The sequence below is a fragment of the Epinephelus lanceolatus genome, chromosome 22 (genome assembly GCF_041903045.1).
Source record: "Epinephelus lanceolatus isolate andai-2023 chromosome 22, ASM4190304v1, whole genome shotgun sequence".
Classification (NCBI taxonomy): domain Eukaryota; kingdom Metazoa; phylum Chordata; class Actinopteri; order Perciformes; family Serranidae; genus Epinephelus; species Epinephelus lanceolatus.
Genome location: NC_135755.1, coordinates 35788983 through 35807713, shown reverse-complemented (window position 1 = coordinate 35807713; position 18731 = coordinate 35788983). Strand labels below are relative to the sequence as shown.

At 40.3% G+C, this 18731-nt stretch overlaps 1 protein-coding gene across 2 annotated transcripts in view; it reads left to right on the top strand.

Moving 5' to 3' along the window:
- The window catches only part of frem1a (Fras1 related extracellular matrix 1a), a 72750-nt gene that overhangs the window by 35479 nt on the left and 18540 nt on the right, over window positions 1-18731 (top strand). For both annotated transcript variants that reach the window (XM_033610040.2, XM_033610039.2), the window contains exons 17-28: window positions 785-988; window positions 1384-1569; window positions 3620-3816; window positions 3930-4140; window positions 6128-6272; window positions 6369-6510; window positions 9253-9448; window positions 9595-9859; window positions 12745-13162; window positions 16835-17036; window positions 17122-17266; window positions 17351-17480. In XM_033610040.2, the coding sequence (XP_033465931.2) occupies window positions 785-988; window positions 1384-1569; window positions 3620-3816; window positions 3930-4140; window positions 6128-6272; window positions 6369-6510; window positions 9253-9448; window positions 9595-9859; window positions 12745-13162; window positions 16835-17036; window positions 17122-17266; window positions 17351-17480 (2441 nt within the window). The remainder of the gene's footprint in view (window positions 1-784; window positions 989-1383; window positions 1570-3619; window positions 3817-3929; window positions 4141-6127; window positions 6273-6368; window positions 6511-9252; window positions 9449-9594; window positions 9860-12744; window positions 13163-16834; window positions 17037-17121; window positions 17267-17350; window positions 17481-18731) is intronic.

Genomic DNA, 18731 nt, shown 5'->3' with positions numbered 1-18731 from the left:
TATGTTGGAGAATTTGTGGTTAAGTTAAAGTTCTGAGATTGTTTTATTTAAGGTAATGTTTCTATAAATGTTACCATAACAGTTGCAAGAAACAGACTATAGTAAGCATTTGTCAAGTCATTTGTTTATAAGATATCCTAATAACCCATTTTAGATGGCTTTTGCTTAGCAGATTTTCTAGGTCATTTGAAATAAACAACAACAAATGTGTCAGGTATATTAGTTTAATACATGTTTACCAGTGTGTTTCTATTTACATATTAGGCTATATAATATGTCAGGATTGTGAAGAGTTTTTCTGTACATTTTAAGCCCATAAACATGAACACATACAGCGTGTGTGTGTCCAGTATGTACCAAAGCAACAGCAACAGTAACCATATATTACTGATCTATTGCTGTCACCCACCCATTATTCACTTATGAATCAGGATTGGGTGACATCTAAGTTTGCTTTACATTTTAACTGCACGTTATTTATCCATCTTCATGGGCTGATGTGCATTTTTATGGTGTATTCCTGTTATAAAGTAAATAGGAAAAAAATGGAATTGCTGATTTGTTTTTTTAAGCTCCTTGTGATTTTTTCCTTTGTTTGATGGGAGCTTATAGTTGCTCCATTCTTTGTATTAAGCAGTATGGTTGAGCTCATTGTCAGCATTCAGAGCTCTACATGCATATCACCTGGGCAGTAAAGTTAATATCTTGGAGAGATAAACAGGTACAACACAACACAGTACAGTAGGGACTGTCTCTAAAAGTACTTTGTATATTGTTTTTGTAGGACTAGAGATCGGACTCACTCCTCGCCATGACACCATCACCTTTGTTATTTCTGACGGAGAAACAGAAAACTCTCCTCTATGCTGTGTTGAAGAAAATCCCTTCAGGACCAGAGACATGACTCGGCTTCGGGACAGTCTGCCTGTGTATGACCTCCACATCACAGTGTTTCCAGTCGACAGCCAACCACCTTCTCTAACAACAGGTGGGCTGTTTGTAAGTCAAATGGTGCCCTGAGAACCAGCTTTGAACTATAATGTACCATACAAGTACATACATTTTACAAAATAACATACTCAAACTTCAGATATGTGTATTTCCTGCAAAGTTCAGTTTAACATGTCTACCATGGGAAAGGTCAATAAGCACAAGGGTTTTTAAAAATGACAACATGGATATCTGTTTATATATGTTTATATTTTATTGAACAAACAAAATTAATTTGATTTATTTGACATAATTAACTTACAAATTTGAAGTTAAAAAAGAAGTCAGCAGCAGGGCAGGAATTTCACAGCTGCCCTCTATGTGCCTACAGTAATACTATGTTATTAGTGTAAGCATGGTGTTTAAGCATGATTTACCTTTTTTTGTTTGTAGGAGACATCTTTACGGTGGATGAAGGTGGGTCTGCCCCAATCACTGCATCTCATTTGAAGGCCTCAGACGTGGACACTGTCCTGGACAAACTGGTGGTCAGTCTGATATCTCCACCCCAGTTTGGCTATATTGAAAATGTCCTGCCCAGTCCTGGCTTTGAGAAAAGCAACACAGGCATAAGCATAGGTAAGCATTATCATTAGATAGGGGAAACAAAACACAATATGTCATGTGTTTTTATGCTTTTGCGCCGGGGATAGCCGTAGCCTGAGGTATTATGTTTTCCATTGTCTGTCCATCTGTCGGTCCATCTGTCTCATTCTCATGAACACAATATCTCAATAATGTCTTGAGGGATTTTCTTCAAATTTCGCACAAATGTCAACCTTAAGGCAGATATATACTCATGTGTCAGCCCTATGCAGAGCCTTCGACATAGCCTACACACGTGGCTCACGCCGTTGTCAGCATTTATACTACTGCGGTGGTGTGTCTGTGTCACTCTGCAGTTACACTTCCAAAACACTGGGGGTGGGGTTTCTGTGAAGTGCTGTAAAGTTTAGTTGATTTAATTAAGACAATTTCAAGGGAACAAACTGGCTTCATTATAACTCATAAACAAATAACTTTTCTTTTGCTAGACACATTTTCCCCACAACTACAGCATGCTAATGTTATTAGCACAAGCCTATAGTATTGTATGAATAAACCTAGCGACTGGCAGAGATTTCCTCTACTCATATGAAGCCAGGGACAACAGCAACATTCAGCAAAGGTAACGTTACAAATTCAGCTCCATTACAACTCACAAGGTTCACTGACAAAACAACTGTCTTATACTAAACACGTTATCTAAACAAATACAACATGCTAACATTATTAGCACAAGCCTACGGCATTTTACATTGTGTTAATAAGCCTAGCGACTAGCTGGGATTTCCTCTATTCATTTGAAGCCAGGATAAATCACAAACAAGAATTAATATGCTATTTTGTTGGGACATTATTGTCTTTACAATTTATTCTTTCTTATCTGTGAAATAAAAGTAAATAAAACCTTTGTTTCCATTGAGGGAAAAGGTTTTCAGCTTACAAAAATAGACAGAAGGTGCACATCAGGCTACAGCTTTTCCAATAGGTACAGCGTCGTTTCAATGCTGGAATATGCTGCTTTAGACTCTAGGAATAACTGATTGGATTTTCGGGTCATAGGTCAAAGGTTAAGGTTACTGGGACCTAATCGATCTCATAGAGGGTTAACTCATCTCATAGATATCACGAGAATGCCTTGAGGGATTTGTTCCCCAGACTCAAGGATTATCTAATTCCATTTTGGTGGTCAAGGTCAAGGTGGTCAAGGTCACTGTGACCTTGTGTGTCCGATTCTTGTCAATGCGATATCTCTAGAACACCTGGAGGGATTTCTTCAAATCTGGCACAAACATCCTCTTGGACTCAAGGATGAACTTATTAGACTCTGTGGTCAAAGGTCAAGGTCAGTGTGACCATACCTCCATCTCATTTTATGAACGTAATATCTCAAGAAGGCCTTGAGGGAATTTCCCCAAATTCAAATGATTCTAAGTGGTTGTTAGAAAATCAGGCATGTAATCATTAACTAGCCCCGTCGCAGCTGCCCAGCCCTGTATGCCTGCCCGCTTGCCTTACTGTTCTTGACTGTGTCCTTGTGTGTTTACCTGTGCAATGCATAATCGTGTGTTGGCTTTGCTTTGTCCCTGTACCTAATGTTTATTACCTGCTCTGCTTAGTGTGTGTGTGTGTGTTGCCTGCATGACCATCTGCATGCTAGTCCGACTGTACTCTGTGTCACCTGACCGTGTGATGTCCTTGTATTGCCCCTAGATCTTGTGGTTACACTCTTTAATTTAGCTATAACTGCATGTGTAACTAGATACATAAATGTCCTAACCGTAGATGCATCAATGTCTAGTGCATGAATGTCCTTTTAAATATCTGGCCACTATTCAAAGTCATTTTTCAGGAACAGAAGGCGAGACATTTGGTCAGATACTGAATTGGTGATACTAATCTGGGGTGTCCACCTTGAAACTGTGCTGATTGTATAGATTTTCTGTGCTGTCAGAAGGAAGATGTGTGTGAAGCATCCGTGTTTTCACAGATTTAGATGTAAACGGTAAGAGCAACTTTACAGTTTTGTGGTGGCATGCAGCCGCAAAGTGGTAATTCTAGTTCTGTCTAACCTTTTCCTCCCCAGCTTCCTTTTCATACAAAGACATCATTGACAGTCATGTGAACTACGTCCAGTCCAGACACCAGAGGATGGAGCCCACAGCTGATCAGTTCATGCTCTGTGTATCAGACGGCAAACGAAACTCTGCTCATGTTCCCTTCTACATTATTATTAACCCGACAAATGATGAGATCCCACAGTTTGTGACTCGAAACATCACAGTAAGTTTTTATGGTCAGTCTCACTACTGAAGACAAAATTAGACACTCCCATCAGATATTGCTACAAGGTGCTCTTCACTGATCAGTGTTCATTGATGTTCTTCTCTGACGAGGTACAAGAAGGAGAAATGAAGCAGCTGGACTCATCAGTTCTACATGCGATGGATCTGGATGTCCCCAAGAACAACCTGCTCTTCAGTGTGGTCAAAGCTCCGCAGCATGGCAGCATCATCAGCCACAGCAGTGAAACACCAGTCCACACAAGACGAGAGGCCAGTCCTCAATCCCCTGTGGCCGACTTTACAATGACAGATCTTTCAAATGGTACTTTTTTTTACATCTTACTATATAATGACGAAAACTCTGTCTGTTGGTGTGTCTGTTCCACATTTTTTCTCCTCACTGACTTGGTCAATCCATGTGAAATTTGGCACAGTGGTAGAGGGTCATGGGAGGATGCGAATGAAGCAATATTACATCAATTGGCCAAAGGGGGACGCTATAGCAACCAATTGAAATTACAAACTTTGAATGGGCATATCTCATGCCCTGTATGTCGTAGAGACATGAAACTTTGCACAGAGATGCCTCTCCTCATGAGGAACAAATTTGCCTCAAGAAACCATAACTTCCGGTAGATTTTCCGCCATTTTGAATTTTTTGAAAAACACTTAAAATCGATCTCTTCCTAGGAAATTTGACCGATCTGCATGAAACTGAACATAATCTAGGGACCAATATCTAAAGTTCCCTCTTGGCAAAAGTTGGAAAACTTACTAAAACTGAGCTTCTATAAGGCAATGAATATTGCAGAGGGCGTGGCTCATCACATAAAGGTGTATAACATCTCAAGGGTTTCTTTGATCACCACGTAAGTTTGTCGGCATATGACCACAAATAATCTGAGGGGACCTCTCCATTATTGACCCGATCAAACAAAATGGGGGCGCTAGAGAGCTAATTTCTTATCTAGGCCTAACTGCCATATCAATTTTTACTAAACTTGGAAGATATGTAGAACAGGACGCCTCAAGGTGACTGGAGAAATTTAACTCTAATTGGCAACTGGGTGGCGCTATAACAACAGAAAAATGCTTAAAAATGGCTAAAATGCGACTGATCGCTGTGGCTCCCCGTGTGGCTGAATGTTGTTTTTTTTCCTTCTAATTTTTGGTGTGACTAAGTCACAGTATGGTATGCTGTCATTCTGTCTGTCCCATGTTTTTCTACTCACTGACGTGGTCAATCTATGTGAAACTGCACATAGGCATTGAGGACTGACATAGGTAGAAGGTGACAAAGCTACCAATGGGTATGAAATAGTATCAGTGTAAAGCTGTTAAGTTCAGTGATTATTAATCTGCTGTGGGTCACACTTTGTCTTTTTTGTCCTATGGGAAAGATGGCATTTGAGTTTCCCACTAAAAATGAACACTCCTCTCAGTATTCAGATATTAAAGAAAAATGTACACATTCATACAACCTGAGTCTAACTTAGTCTTAGTTGCTCAGTCTAACAAAATGATCAGTTCAGACCAAAGATTCATGATGAAGTGAAACCATTTTAGAACGTCGCAAAAAAGTTGCAGTGGTGTGAACTGACTTCTTTTTTCTCCTTGGAAATGCTTTTGCAAATTTCCATAAGATGGTACATTGTAGAGACATGAAATTTTCACCAATGAGTGGAAATTGTGTGCAACGCTGCTCAAAAAAATGTGACGCCAGATGGGGGTGCAATAATTAACGCCCAAAAATTCAACCTTTGAAAGATAATGCCCCTCACACCGTAAATCACATTGACTTGAACTTGACACACAAGTGCAGCTTAATGTGCTCTTCAAAAATCAACACAAGAACCGTTTGGGACCACTACTAGCATTTTATGGCAGTAACAATTTTTTGAAAAACACACCTCTAAACCATAGGTCCAATTTGTACCAAATTTTCTGAGGATCATTATTCGACCAAACTGCCTGATGAAGATGTGTGTGAAGCATCCACATTTTAGAATGTGCAGCAACATATTTAAAGCACGAACTTCTGTCATGGCTACATATGTAAGCAGACAGGGTTTACATTCAAGTTTGGACAAACATGGATGTAAACTGTAACTGCAACTTGACTGATACGCAGAAGCGTACATTTGCGAGGTGGTAATTATTACATCAGCCATTGGCCACATGTCCACGACTCCTAAAGTGCTATAATGACAGGAAATAAAAGTAAGTATGCAGGCCTGTGTTAAGTAATAGGAAGTCACTATTACGTCTTTCTATGATTCAAATAAGTGTGTAAGATCATTTGCTTTCAGGTATGGATCTGATGTACATGCACGATGACTCAGAGAATATGGAAGACAGTTTTACAATCCAGTTGTCTGATGGCATGCACCAACTCCAGAGACAAGTGATGGTGAAAGTGCTGCCAGTCAATGATGAGGAGCCTCATGTCATCAGGTTAGAATGACATCTTCACTGCACTTCTGTTTAAAGTAAGTCATCGCATCAATGTGGGAAAGTCCCTGAACCTCGTCTCAATATTCTGTCCTTCAGAAACAATGGACTGCAGGTGGAGCCAGGAGAAGTCAGGCTCATCTCCAGTGTTACACTGTTTGCACAGGACAGTGACACTCCTTCCTCAGAGGTCATGTACATGTTTGAGACTGTTCCTACACAAGGACTTCTCCAGCTTAAGGTTGGTGCAGTGCTGTAAAACTTTTGAGAGTCGCACCAAATATTTTGACATCACACTGAATAATCTGTCTGTATCCAGTATATCCTTGGTGCCTCTGCTCCACAGAAATAGTAGCAGACACTGCAGTAAATGATAAGGGCTTTTACCTTTTAACCACCAGGAAGTCTAATGCCAAATGACAAGATGAATGATCTTTAAAGATTTAAAACAACTTCTGACGGTGTGGGTTAATGAAAATGATCTCATCTACAATAATTCCTAAAAATAAAGCTGACACTGACTTTAGTATATTTCATATGTCATAAGGATGGATATACTCCCTCTATGATAAAAAAACCCAAAACAAATCAGCTTATAAAATTTAAAGATCACATACTTTGGAATTGCAGTAATTATGGTATAGTATTAGTGATGGATAATGTGTTTGTGTAAAATGAAAGATGTAAGATGATAACAAAAAAATCCACAGAATAGGCCTCCCCTCAGTTCTACTGAGCATTTTAGCCTCTTTTAGGTCATTGTTGTGTTTGTTTTTTTTCAGGCCCATAAACATCACTTTCCTCACTTTTTTGTGAAAAGTTTTGATAAAGCTATTGTACACTACCTGCTGAGCAGACAGACACAGTGAGAGACTAGCTTGTGAACACAGTGGAGCATTTAGCAGCTAAAGTAGCCAGAAGTAGAAGTTTTTCTCAGGAGTTGATGGAGACCAATGTTTTGGCATTGCTTCTTCTGGTAGTGAATAGTAAGAATGTTGTTGAACTGAGGAATTACATTGTGTAACAACCCAAGTAACAACCCAATTGCCAGAAAAAAATGTCAACATTGTACATTTCTGTACAATTATTATGTAGTGGATACACGGAAACTTTGAATAAGTTTGAATAATACTGTGGTTAATGTGATTAGGTATAGGCTCAAAATCCACTTATATATGGTTAGAAACATGTTTGGGCATAAGGGGAGACATCCCAGGTGAAAACATAGTTCAGTCTGGACCACCTTAGTCAATGAAAACTTTATTTCCATTCGCGGTATTATATTTGGCAGTATGGCTCTGTTCTGGGGCCTCTCTGCCCTTCCACGCACCTATGTAGAATGTCCAAGGCAGAGAGAGCGCATCCCTCTGTCCTTCCATGTGCATATGAAGAAAGCCTGAGGCAGAGAGCACACTTCCCTGCCTTTCCATGTGCCTACATGGAAAGCCTATGGCAGGGAGAGCAGCAGCAACGACCTCCCGGGAACAGAACAGAGCAAGCATCAATGACAAACAGAAATGACACTGATAAGTCAGACACAGCATTAAAAGGAGAAGCTGGGGTGGAGGCCGGTTGCAAAGCGGCTCACAGAACAGTAGGCATGACTGAGGCAGTTTGAAAAGGGAGTCCTGAATGAGATTTTCCAATTGGTTGCATAGAAAGGAATCATGTGATCTATCAGCTAACTCCCTTCATCAGTCAGCTGATCCATCTTTTGACTGGGCTGCTTGAGATCAGCTGATGTAGCTGGGATGTGAGCTAAACTTGACATTATGTCCTGCCTGAACTAACACTGAGCTCTTTTTTTTTTTAATGCACTGGTCAATTTTGGGTTTTTGGGCTGTTTTGCTTCCATATCTTCTATCAGACTATTGGAAAGAAAAATGTCCAACATACCCATTTAGGTGTTGATTTTAGTTCAGATTTCTGCTCCTGAAATTTATGCAAAAAGCGCATATTTTATTTGATAATGAATAATTTGCATATTTAAACTTTACATTTCAGAAAACATGCAATACAAAAATAATAGTCTTAATACAAATAATCAACTGGGCAAGTTTAATGGTGATATCAATTAGTTTAAATTTTTACCCTATTGAAATGTCTTATTTATTGTCTAAAATGTGTGGAATTTTACAATGCATAACTTTAAAGGCCATTTTACAAAGGGTTTATTCATTTGTCATTCACAGCTTGATCTATAGAACATTCTATTCCTGAAAACGTGGAAGAAAAAAATTTTTTTATGGCTGTTGACGGAATGTTCTGATTGATGGAGCAATAAAAAGAGATATCCAAAATTCCCTCTGATTATTCCCTTTGTCTCTAAAATGACGACACATGAATCAAGAATTTTGAACCTGGCTTTATAATTGTAGGATTTTTTTGCCCTAGAAATGTATGCAAATTAGTGCATGTTCAATTAGATAATGCTTCATTTGGATATTTAAACCATAAAATTTCAACATGTATTATATAAAATTATTGCGTAATTATAAGTAATCAGCTGGTGAAGTTTCATGGTGATGTCTTTAGGGTTGCAATGGTAAGGGATTTTCACGGTAAGATAACTGTCTCAGAAAATATTGCAGTTTCACGGTATCACAGTATTACAGAATTATTATTATTATCAGTCAGAATGATTAAAGATTAAAGTTCCACTGATTGTTACACACCTGAGTGTGTGAAATTTGTTCTCTGCATTTGACCCATCCCCTGAGGGAGCGCTCGGGAATCATGTTAATTAGTCTATCTATTAGTCTTTTAGTTAGTTAAATTAGTTAAATTTTACCCAATACACCTGGGGTGTCTCCCCTTACAAAAAGGGAAGTATCAGTGTTTATTAAATTCGGGTAGAAGTCACATTCCTTTGGGATGTGCTGTCACTGTAACATTGGGTTGTTAGTAGTAGCTTGCACTGTAACATTGGGATTACGCTGTAAACATTGTTTTGACACTAGGAGGTGTTGTGCTCCTGTCTCAGGAAGCTCAGGACTGGGTGACACTGACAGTGGGGAGAAACTGCACCCAGGAGATGGTGGACCTGAACCTTCTGCGCTACGTGCACACGGGTCAACACGGTGCTAAAACACAGGACTTTTTTGTCTTCTACTTGTTAGATGGAAAGAATCAATCACCCCCACAGCACTTCTACATCTCTGTCAAAGATCTGGAGAAAGGTACTAGAACTCACTCTGAAATTCTTCATTGGACATAGGTTTGGGTGTGCTTGTGACTGCCAGGTCACATGCATCAGTGTCAGTTCATACTGATGGGGTCCCAGTTCTGACATAGACTTTATTTTCTCCTCCATCATGATTTTCAGGAAACATTGCCCTTTTTGTGAAGCCAGTGAACGTGAGCCGTGGAGATCGTGTGGTTCTCACAACAGATGTGCTGCTGGCCACAGATGGCACGGAAAAGCCAGAAGAGCTTCTGTTTATCATCATCAGCCCTCCTGCTCACGGACACATAGAGTACATTAAACATCCTGGACTGGCCATCTCAACCTTCAGCCAGATGGACATAGCAGCCAACCTTGTGGCTTATGTGCATGACAACCGAGCAGTCGCACCCAAAGAAAGCATTCAGTGAGTCTAGAAGCCATGAAACCAGTTAAGATTGTGAATTTCCATAATTATTTTCTTATCTAACATGGATCTGATGTTTTTGGGTGTAAGAATTTCCATTTATGGTTCAGAATTGGATCTTATGCTAACAACATGGTACAGTATTACCATTAACCTTTATCACAGGGTTTTACTTCAAAACTCCTAAAAACTGGAAAAGTACAGCCATACTCCATGTTTTGGTAATGCGCTCAAAATGAACCAAATCATTTTCAATGTCTTCACTCATCTGATATTGTGGAATTTTTGGCTCAGTATATTGCCTCCACTCTGGCCTTGACTGGTCAGATCTGCCACTAGCATCTTGAATCTGGACCGAGTGTGCCTCTGATGGGGTTTCCAGGCGCACACACTGGGGTACTGGGGTTGGCAGTTCAAGTCTGGGACTACTTGCCGTTACTGTGCTTGGGATTGTGCTTGGACCAAAGCAGCCCCCTTTAAACCAGTTGCCCCTCCCACTAGGTGTATTATTCACATTAAAACCACAAACAGCATATTTTCCAACCAGAAACACCATTTGCAGCTCCCTAAACTCAAAATATATATAAAGCAAAATATTCTGTATTTTCATAAATGTTCTCCTTTTAACCATCAGAAGTTATTTACAATGAAAGTTAACTTTACAAACAGGAAATGTAATAATGCAGGTAATATGATCAAGAAAATTGGTGAGAACAGTCTACTTAACAGAGCAAACCGTTGCGCCCCTGTTTAGCAAACCAAACTCAGACACCGGGCAACAGCGGGATCAATATGTAACACACTTCCACGTGGTAGTAATATGATGACGGTGTGAATATATGCATATGGTGGTAAAATTAACCAAGTGGGCACCTTTGGCTGCATTACAGACACAGAGAGGGAAATAGGGATAACCGCAAGCTTTTTAAATGACTTGGTGAAGACAGGGGAAGAAGAGCAGGGACTAGGAAATGAATGCAACTATCCAGGAATACCATGACAATTAAATCTTCCTCAGCCATCACTCCTGGTATAATGTTGACACCATACTAGCTCAGCTGAACTAGCTTTAGCACCTTTGCAGTTTAGGAACTTAATCTGTAACCATAGCAACCTGCGTTCCATTACCTGAACAGGTGTTTGGCTCTTGCTTGAGACTTAACTTTATTTTATAAACCTGAATGATTCCGATTATTGTGCTTAAGAAGGCGACGGTGGAACTTACTTTTCATGCACTGATTGGTAGCTGAGTAAAAGAACCAACAATGGAATGAAAGCAATGGCACACAATGGCATCCGGTGTCCAGAACCATGTTGTAGTTTTTCCATTTGCATCAGTGTGTGAATGCAATCTCTTCTTTTTCTATAATTGTTTCATTCTCTGCATGATTTGGCTATGTGTTGTATCCTGAATTCTACAGGATAAAGAGTCTAGAAAAGTTTATTGGCATTAATCCTGATACCACGTTTGGCAAAGCAATATGTTAGACCAGCTGATAGGTTTCATATATAACATATCAGATGTTATCGTTACCTGAAAGAAGATGTGCTTGTGGGTAGAGCTCCCTGGAGACAAGTGACCGGTAGGGATGGAACTATATCCAATCAGGTTGCAAGAGGAGAAATTTGCATGTTTTTATTTGCTCCAGTTGCTCCAGTCTCTTCATCCAGAATAATCTTGTAATCACCTGCTCTAAAATCAGTTGTGTTGTGCACACTCACAGAAACACACACTAAATTTAGAGGAAAAAAGGTCTGTGAGCAATACAGTGAATCTGAGATTTAAAGGGAAATTTCAGTTTATTTCAACCTGTCTCCTATTGTCCTAAATTTGTTTCAAGTGACTAGTGACATAAAAATAATAGTTAGCATGTTAGCTGTTAGCCTAGATACAGCTGGGGTGCATAGTAGCGTCAGACCTGTTAAAACGTAAGTGAAAGGGCAACCTTCAAGTGCAAAGTTAGTCCACTAAACAAGCTTTTTTTTCCACAAAGACCACCTCATATCGTTAGGATAAATGTCAGAGAACATATAGAAAACGACATGTAAACGTGTTGTCTTACCTTACCGGTGTGGTGCCGTGTTTGTTTATCATCTAGCTCTGCTTTCCAAAGCGCGGCCGAAATATCGATAGAACAAGCAGCGATCGCATAGCGTGCCTGAACAAGCAGCAACAGCTGGAAGGATACACTGACGAAGAGCTTTGTGAAATTGAAGAACGGAGGAGGAGAGAGAGAGGCGCAACAGGTAGAGGACGAATGGCTGCTGCAAGGCTGCGTAGCTCTGGAGATTGGTGGTGTACCTGTGAATGCTGTGCCCCAGTGCCCACAGAAGAGAAATGCCTCTGTTGCAAGGAATGGGACCGGTTGCAGCCTTGTTTTCAAGGTCAGGATGTGACCGAGGACAAGACACCTCCACCTGGAGTAACGTTAGCATCCAGCTGGCGAGATATATTTCGGCTGCAGTTTGGAAAGCAGAGCTAGAGGGATAAACAAACACGGCACCACACCGGTAAGGTAAGACAACACGTTTACATGTCGTTTTCTGTATGTTCTCTGACATTTATCCTAACGATATGAGGCGGTCTTTGTAGAAAAAAGCTTGTTTAGTGGACTAACTTTGCACTTGAAGGTTGCCCGTTCACTTACGTTTTAACAGGTCTGACGCTACTAATGCGCCCTGGCTGTATCTAGGCTAACAGCTAACATGCTAACTATTATTTATATGTCACTAGTCACTTGAAACAAATTTAGGACGACGGGTTGAAATAAACCAAAATTTCCCTTTAAAAAGTGTTCAAGTGAACTTATGATTCATAGCCTTTCTGTGAATTGATCCCATTTGTTCAGACATCCTAACAGCCAGTCTGTTGTTTGTTTTGGCAGGTTTGTTGTGAGTAATGGTAAAAGCAGCCGAAATGGAAGCTTTGAGATTGCCGTGGAAATGGTGGATCGCGTCCTGCCCTTTCTGTCCTCCAATAAAGGCCTCTCAGTCCCACAAGGCTCCACCATGATCCTGGGTCCTGACTGTCTGCTCATGTCCGACCCTGACACTCCACCAAGCGCCCTGACCTTCGTCCTTCTCCAGCCTCCACAGTATGGCAGGCTGCTTTTAGGCGGTAACACACTGACTGCTGGCTCAACCTTCACCCAGAAAGACATACAAGAGTTGGACATAACATATAAACATGATGGGGGACCATCACAGATCGACAGATTTGCCTTTACTGCCTCTGATAGCACCAATCGGGGTTTCCTGCTGGATGGGCAGTTACAAACAGAACCTATGTTCTTCACCATTCAGGTAAGTAATAAAGGGCAGAATTGTTCAATTAACTGAAACTCTCAAGTAACTGCAACTGGTCACAGCTTTTCAGTATGGCTGGATAGAGAATACGTTGTGTATCCTGGAGATCCTAGGTCTGTGAGCCAATGGGAAGAGAGTACCATACCCAGGTGCGTTGCGCCATTTACTTCAGCAGATTTTTCTTCCATAAGAAAAGTACTATATTTGGGGTATATTTGGGTGTATGGCTCTGTTTTGGGGCCTCTCTTCCTTTTCTCAGGCGTATATATGGAAAGTCTAAGGCAGAGAGAGTGCACTCCTCTGCCCTTCCATGCACATATGAGGAAAACCTGAGGCAGAGAGAGCAGCAGAGAAAGACCTGCTTGAACTAACGCTTCACTCAATTTAACCAGCTGTAGTAATTTTCACAAAGGTTGTATGTACAGCAGCCAATATGGTCGATAGTTACAATGCTAGAAGCTAAAATGTGACACAAATTAAAGGGCAAAATGTCAGCAAATCGATGTTGATGTTATGTTGTACAACAATATGTATATAAAGTTATCTGACATAGAGAGACGAGGTCTAAAGTCCTAAAACTAGAGGCCAAGTTGATGCAATATAAAAGGACATACAAAATAAACATAAAAGCATTTGAGGTAGTAGTTAAATATTTCCATTTAGAACAACATTGCAACACTAGCAGGACATAATATTATTAGCAGCAAAGAAGAGTTTAGTGCTTACATGTGTATGTATCAAACACAAGTTTGCATGTTATATTAAGACGTCCTTACTTAAAATCTGATATTTTTTAAAACTGGGCAGTGATGGAAGTGTTTGTTTTTATGTCTAGTGTTTTAAGTGCTTGTATGATTCAAGTGGTTTCAATGTGCTACAGTTAACCTGTGACCAGCTTGTTATACAGTAATTCAGATGAGCGAAAAATAGTGTTTAGAAACATCTTGGCCGCCTCCGCAGACATGTGATTTCTAATGAATCGAAAATTTGCAAGAATGAATTCTAGACATTGGTAAAGTATGAGTCCACCCATTTCACTGCACCTTCAGAGAAACTAAATTTGGATAGCTTTGTGAGGAGAACTTTGTGATTGACAGTATCAACAGCTTTCCTGAGGTCAGCAAACACAGCACCTACAACATCACCCTGATCAAGCAAGGGTTTTATTTTCTCTACAAAGAGACAATTTGCCATCTCTGTTGAGTGTTAAGCTCTGAAGCCAAACTGCACTGGGTGGAAAGACGTAAAGCTGTTATTAAGATGGAAAACAATCTGCTCAGCCACCCATTTCTCAGCAACCTCAGATACTATTGGAAGAATACTGATTGGCCTGTAATAACATATGGAGTATGTTTCGCCAGATTTGTAGACTGGAGTGACAATAATAATCACATGATACTTTTTTGATTGGTTGAGGAAAATAATCCTCACATATGAACACCACTTTTATTGTTTATGTAGCATAAATGCAATCACCAGAAGTAAAAAGCTAATGTTAGGCTAGAAAATAGTCGCATGACTTAATGTCGCCTCCACAACAAGACTGTAAAGTCGTGTTTGACATGATGACGTTCTGTAGTCTCATTTAGCCACTTGTTAGCTACCACCTTTTTTAAGACACCTAAAAGCTTCAAAATTCATGAGTGGGGTAAGTGATTTACAGTTATACTGTAGAACAAAACGTTCAAGTCTCTTTTCCTTGTGTCTACCACAGACTTTATTTGAGGCATAAAAACCCATTCACAAAACCCATCGAGATGAGGGAACCTGGGATGGTAAAATGCTAACTCATTTCCAGGGTTTAGGACTAATTCCAGTACCACTCTAAAAGCTAACTAAGCCAAAACCACCGCGCTGGCAATAGCTGTGGATGGAAGCATTATGTTTTTGGCTTAGCTATCATCCTTCTGTCCAGCCATCTGTCTGTCATTCCATCTGTCCCATTCTTGTAAATGCGATATCTCAAGAATGCCTTGCAGGTTTTTTTTTTTTAAAAAAATGGCACAACAGTCCACTTGGACAGATTCCAGATTGTGGTGAACTTATTAGATTTTAGTGGTCAGAGGTCAAGGTCACTGTAACCTTGCGTCCATTTCATTCTTGTGAACGTGATATCTCAAGAACACCCTGAGGGAATTCCTCTTTCCTGATCAGTATGACATTGGACTTTTGCAAGTAAAGGACAGGGGCCCCCTAACACTTAAGGCCCCTGGGCCTGTGCCCTGTAGATGCATTCAGTAATCCATCCATGTTTGGAAGTGATGTTCTTCCAGATTAACACAACTGATCAGTCGTGTGGCTGTCACAATATGCATCATTAGTGCTCTGCTGTATTAGTGGGCTATGAAAAATTAATACAACATTCTACAAATTTAACTTGTGTTTATCATGGATGACCCAAGAAGCCTAGCTGCTGTGTTAGACTGTCTCAACAATATCAACTGTTGGATGGCCCAAAACTTTCTTCAACTCAGTAACTCCAAATCCGAAATCATACTGTTCACTCCGCCAATCTCCACCAGTCCCATTGAAAATAGCCTTGGTCCCCTGTCCGTTAACGTCAAATCCGCAGCCAGAAACTTAGGAGTAATATTCGATCCAGACCTCAACTTCCAACCTCATATCAATAAAGTTGTCCAGTCCTGCTTCCATCGGTTAAGAACTATCTCCAAAATCAAAACCATGCTCCCACATTCTGACTTAGAAAAATAATCCACGCATTCATCTTCTCCAGACTCGATTACTGTAACTCACTCCTCTCTGGCATAAACCATAAATCACTCTCTCGCCTCCAACTGGTCCAGAACGCAGCAGCTAGGCTTCTGACTGGTTTTAACAGATGGCATCACATCACCCCAATCCCGGCTTCCCTCCATTGGCTACCTGTGCAGTTTAGAATTGATTTTAAGATTATACTGATCACTTTAAAAAGCCCGTCTGGGTCTGGCCCCAAATTACATAGCAGAAATGTTGACCCCATATGAGCCAGTACGCAGCCTTAGATCCTCGGGCAGGGCCCTCCTGGCCGTTCCAAAGTCGAGACTTAAATCTAGAGGCGACCGCGCTTTTTCCACCAGGGCCCCTCGACTTTGGAATGACCTGCCTGAGGAGATAAGGCTTGCAGAATCAGTAACATGTTTTAAATCTCTTCTTAAAACCCATTTTTATAGACTTGCCTTTATGTGATGTCGTCTTTTTATCTTTTTATTTATTTATTCTTTTTATTTATTTTATTCTATTCCTTTTAATTATTTATTCTTTGTTATTCTATTGTCATTATGCAATGTTGTCTTTTTATCCTTCTATTCGTTTGTTTCTAATATTTAGAAATAATAATTTTATTGCCTTTATTGATCTTATCTCTTTTAACATTCTGTCTTATCATTCTGTCTGTATTTTGCTTAACTTTACCTCAATTTGAGCTTAATTTTGTCCTGCTTTTGTTTGCCTTCACTGTTTTGACTCTCTTGCTATAGATATTCCTGCCTTTGCTTTGTTTGTCAAAGCACTTTGTAAACTTTTGTTTTTAAAGGTGCTATATAAATAAAGTTATTATTATTATTATATATACTATGTCACATCATTTCATAGGTCCAAATTTCTTCATTTTCTATGATGTTCACATTAACAAATCTCTGTTTAATTAACAAACCATATTTATAATTTCAGATCAAGCCTTTGGATAAGTCATGTCCTGAGGTAGTGAAACTGCTTCCTCTTTGGAAAGCAGAGCGTTTAGGTGACGGACGATACGGGATCTTTTTGTCATCTCGTGAGCTGAAGGCCCAAGACAGTGATAGCAGAGAAGAGGAGCTGATATTCTGCATTGTCCGCCAGCCCTACTTTGGCTACCTAGAAAACATCACTACAGGTCAGGAAATACATTTTATTTCTGTCTGAATCACAACTTAGCCTAGAATGAAAAAAAAAAAAAAACATTGTGTGTGCTTTTGCAGGTGGTTTTGTACCACAGCACTTCTCTCAGATGGAGCTAAACAAGAGAACTATTGCCTACATCATCAACCCAGACAGGGAGTCTCTGTCAGACAGCCTGGAATTCACAGTGTCTGATCCTTTGGGGAACAGTGGGCCTGCTCACAGGTAAGAAAAACACTGTGACACAGATTTTTATCACATCTTGAATTTCCAGTTTAGTCTTCACTGTGCTTGACCTCATCTTTGCAGACTAGAATTCAGCTGGTCCAGCGTGGAGCTGTCTCAGCCTGAGTACTCTGTGTGTGAGGAGCAGGGAACAATCTCGCTAGACATCATCCGAAGAGGAAACCTGGCAGAGTCTGCATATATCACTGTCAAGGTCTGCAGGTCGTTTGTTACTAAACTGTTAGAACTCACTTTTTAAGTACAACCCCAATTCCATAAAAGTTATATATTCAAGTTAAACATGGTACAAAGACACGATATGCAATGTTCAAGCTAGGGCTGCTTGATTGTGGAAAAAATCATAATCACGTTTATTTGGTCAAAATTGAATTCATGATTATGCAAACTATAATGCAGGGCACGTGATGACTTATATTGTTTACACGACAGCATGTCATTTATGTCTCTACATGGTCGCGCATTTACAATTCTCCTCTGCTCTCTGTATCACACACGACGGAGTTCGGCCCTGATGCGCACACACACAGACACACACAGACACACACAGACACATGCACACACACACTCTCACTCTCCCTCTGCCATTTTCCACAGGCTGTTTTTGAAATCTTCCGTGATCACCTGCCCCTCGCATTATTCGTAGTTCACCTACTTGACTGGCTCGCAGAGTGAATAGAGGAGAGGAGGGGAGGGGGCGTTATTGTGCATACGCGGCTTACATAGAAGACAAAATAACATCTCCAGACGCCCATGACCAAAAATCATTTACCTTCGATTTCATTAATTTTGAAATCGTTTGACCTCAAAATGGTAATCACGATCACCAGATAATTAGTTCCAACTGAAAAACTTTATTGATTTTTTTATTCATGTACACACTCATCTGAATTTGATGCCAGCAACATGTTCCAAAAATGTTAGGACAGGAGCATATTGACCACTGTGTGACATCTTCTTTTCTTTAACAACCCTCAGTAAGTGTTTGGGAACTGAGGAGACTTATCGTTGAATGTCACGGGTGTGATCTAAACCCAATAGCAGCACCAGAGACAGATGGAGAGTTTGTAATAGTCCTTAATGAAACTACATGTCAAACGCAAGAGTGAGCAGGCAGCGAGTTTGTTTGTTGGTTTGGAAACTTCCAAAACAGGGGTTCAGTCCAAAGTGCCTGGTGTGGCACACCTAAGCAGAGTCAGTGGTGTCTGCTGGATGCACACAAACAGCAAACAGTTCAAATGTGTGCAACAGTATAGTGAGGGAGGAGGCAGAAGGTGATATCTGAGGAGCAGGGAGTCCAGAATCAGGAGCACACACGGGAGAAGCCACCACACTAGTGTAAAGCTGGCCGTAGACAGGGAGGGACTTGTCAGCAGCAATGACTGGAATCCACGGGTTAATAACTGAGATAGTGGCATGGCTGGCAGTGCCCACTATGACAGTTGAA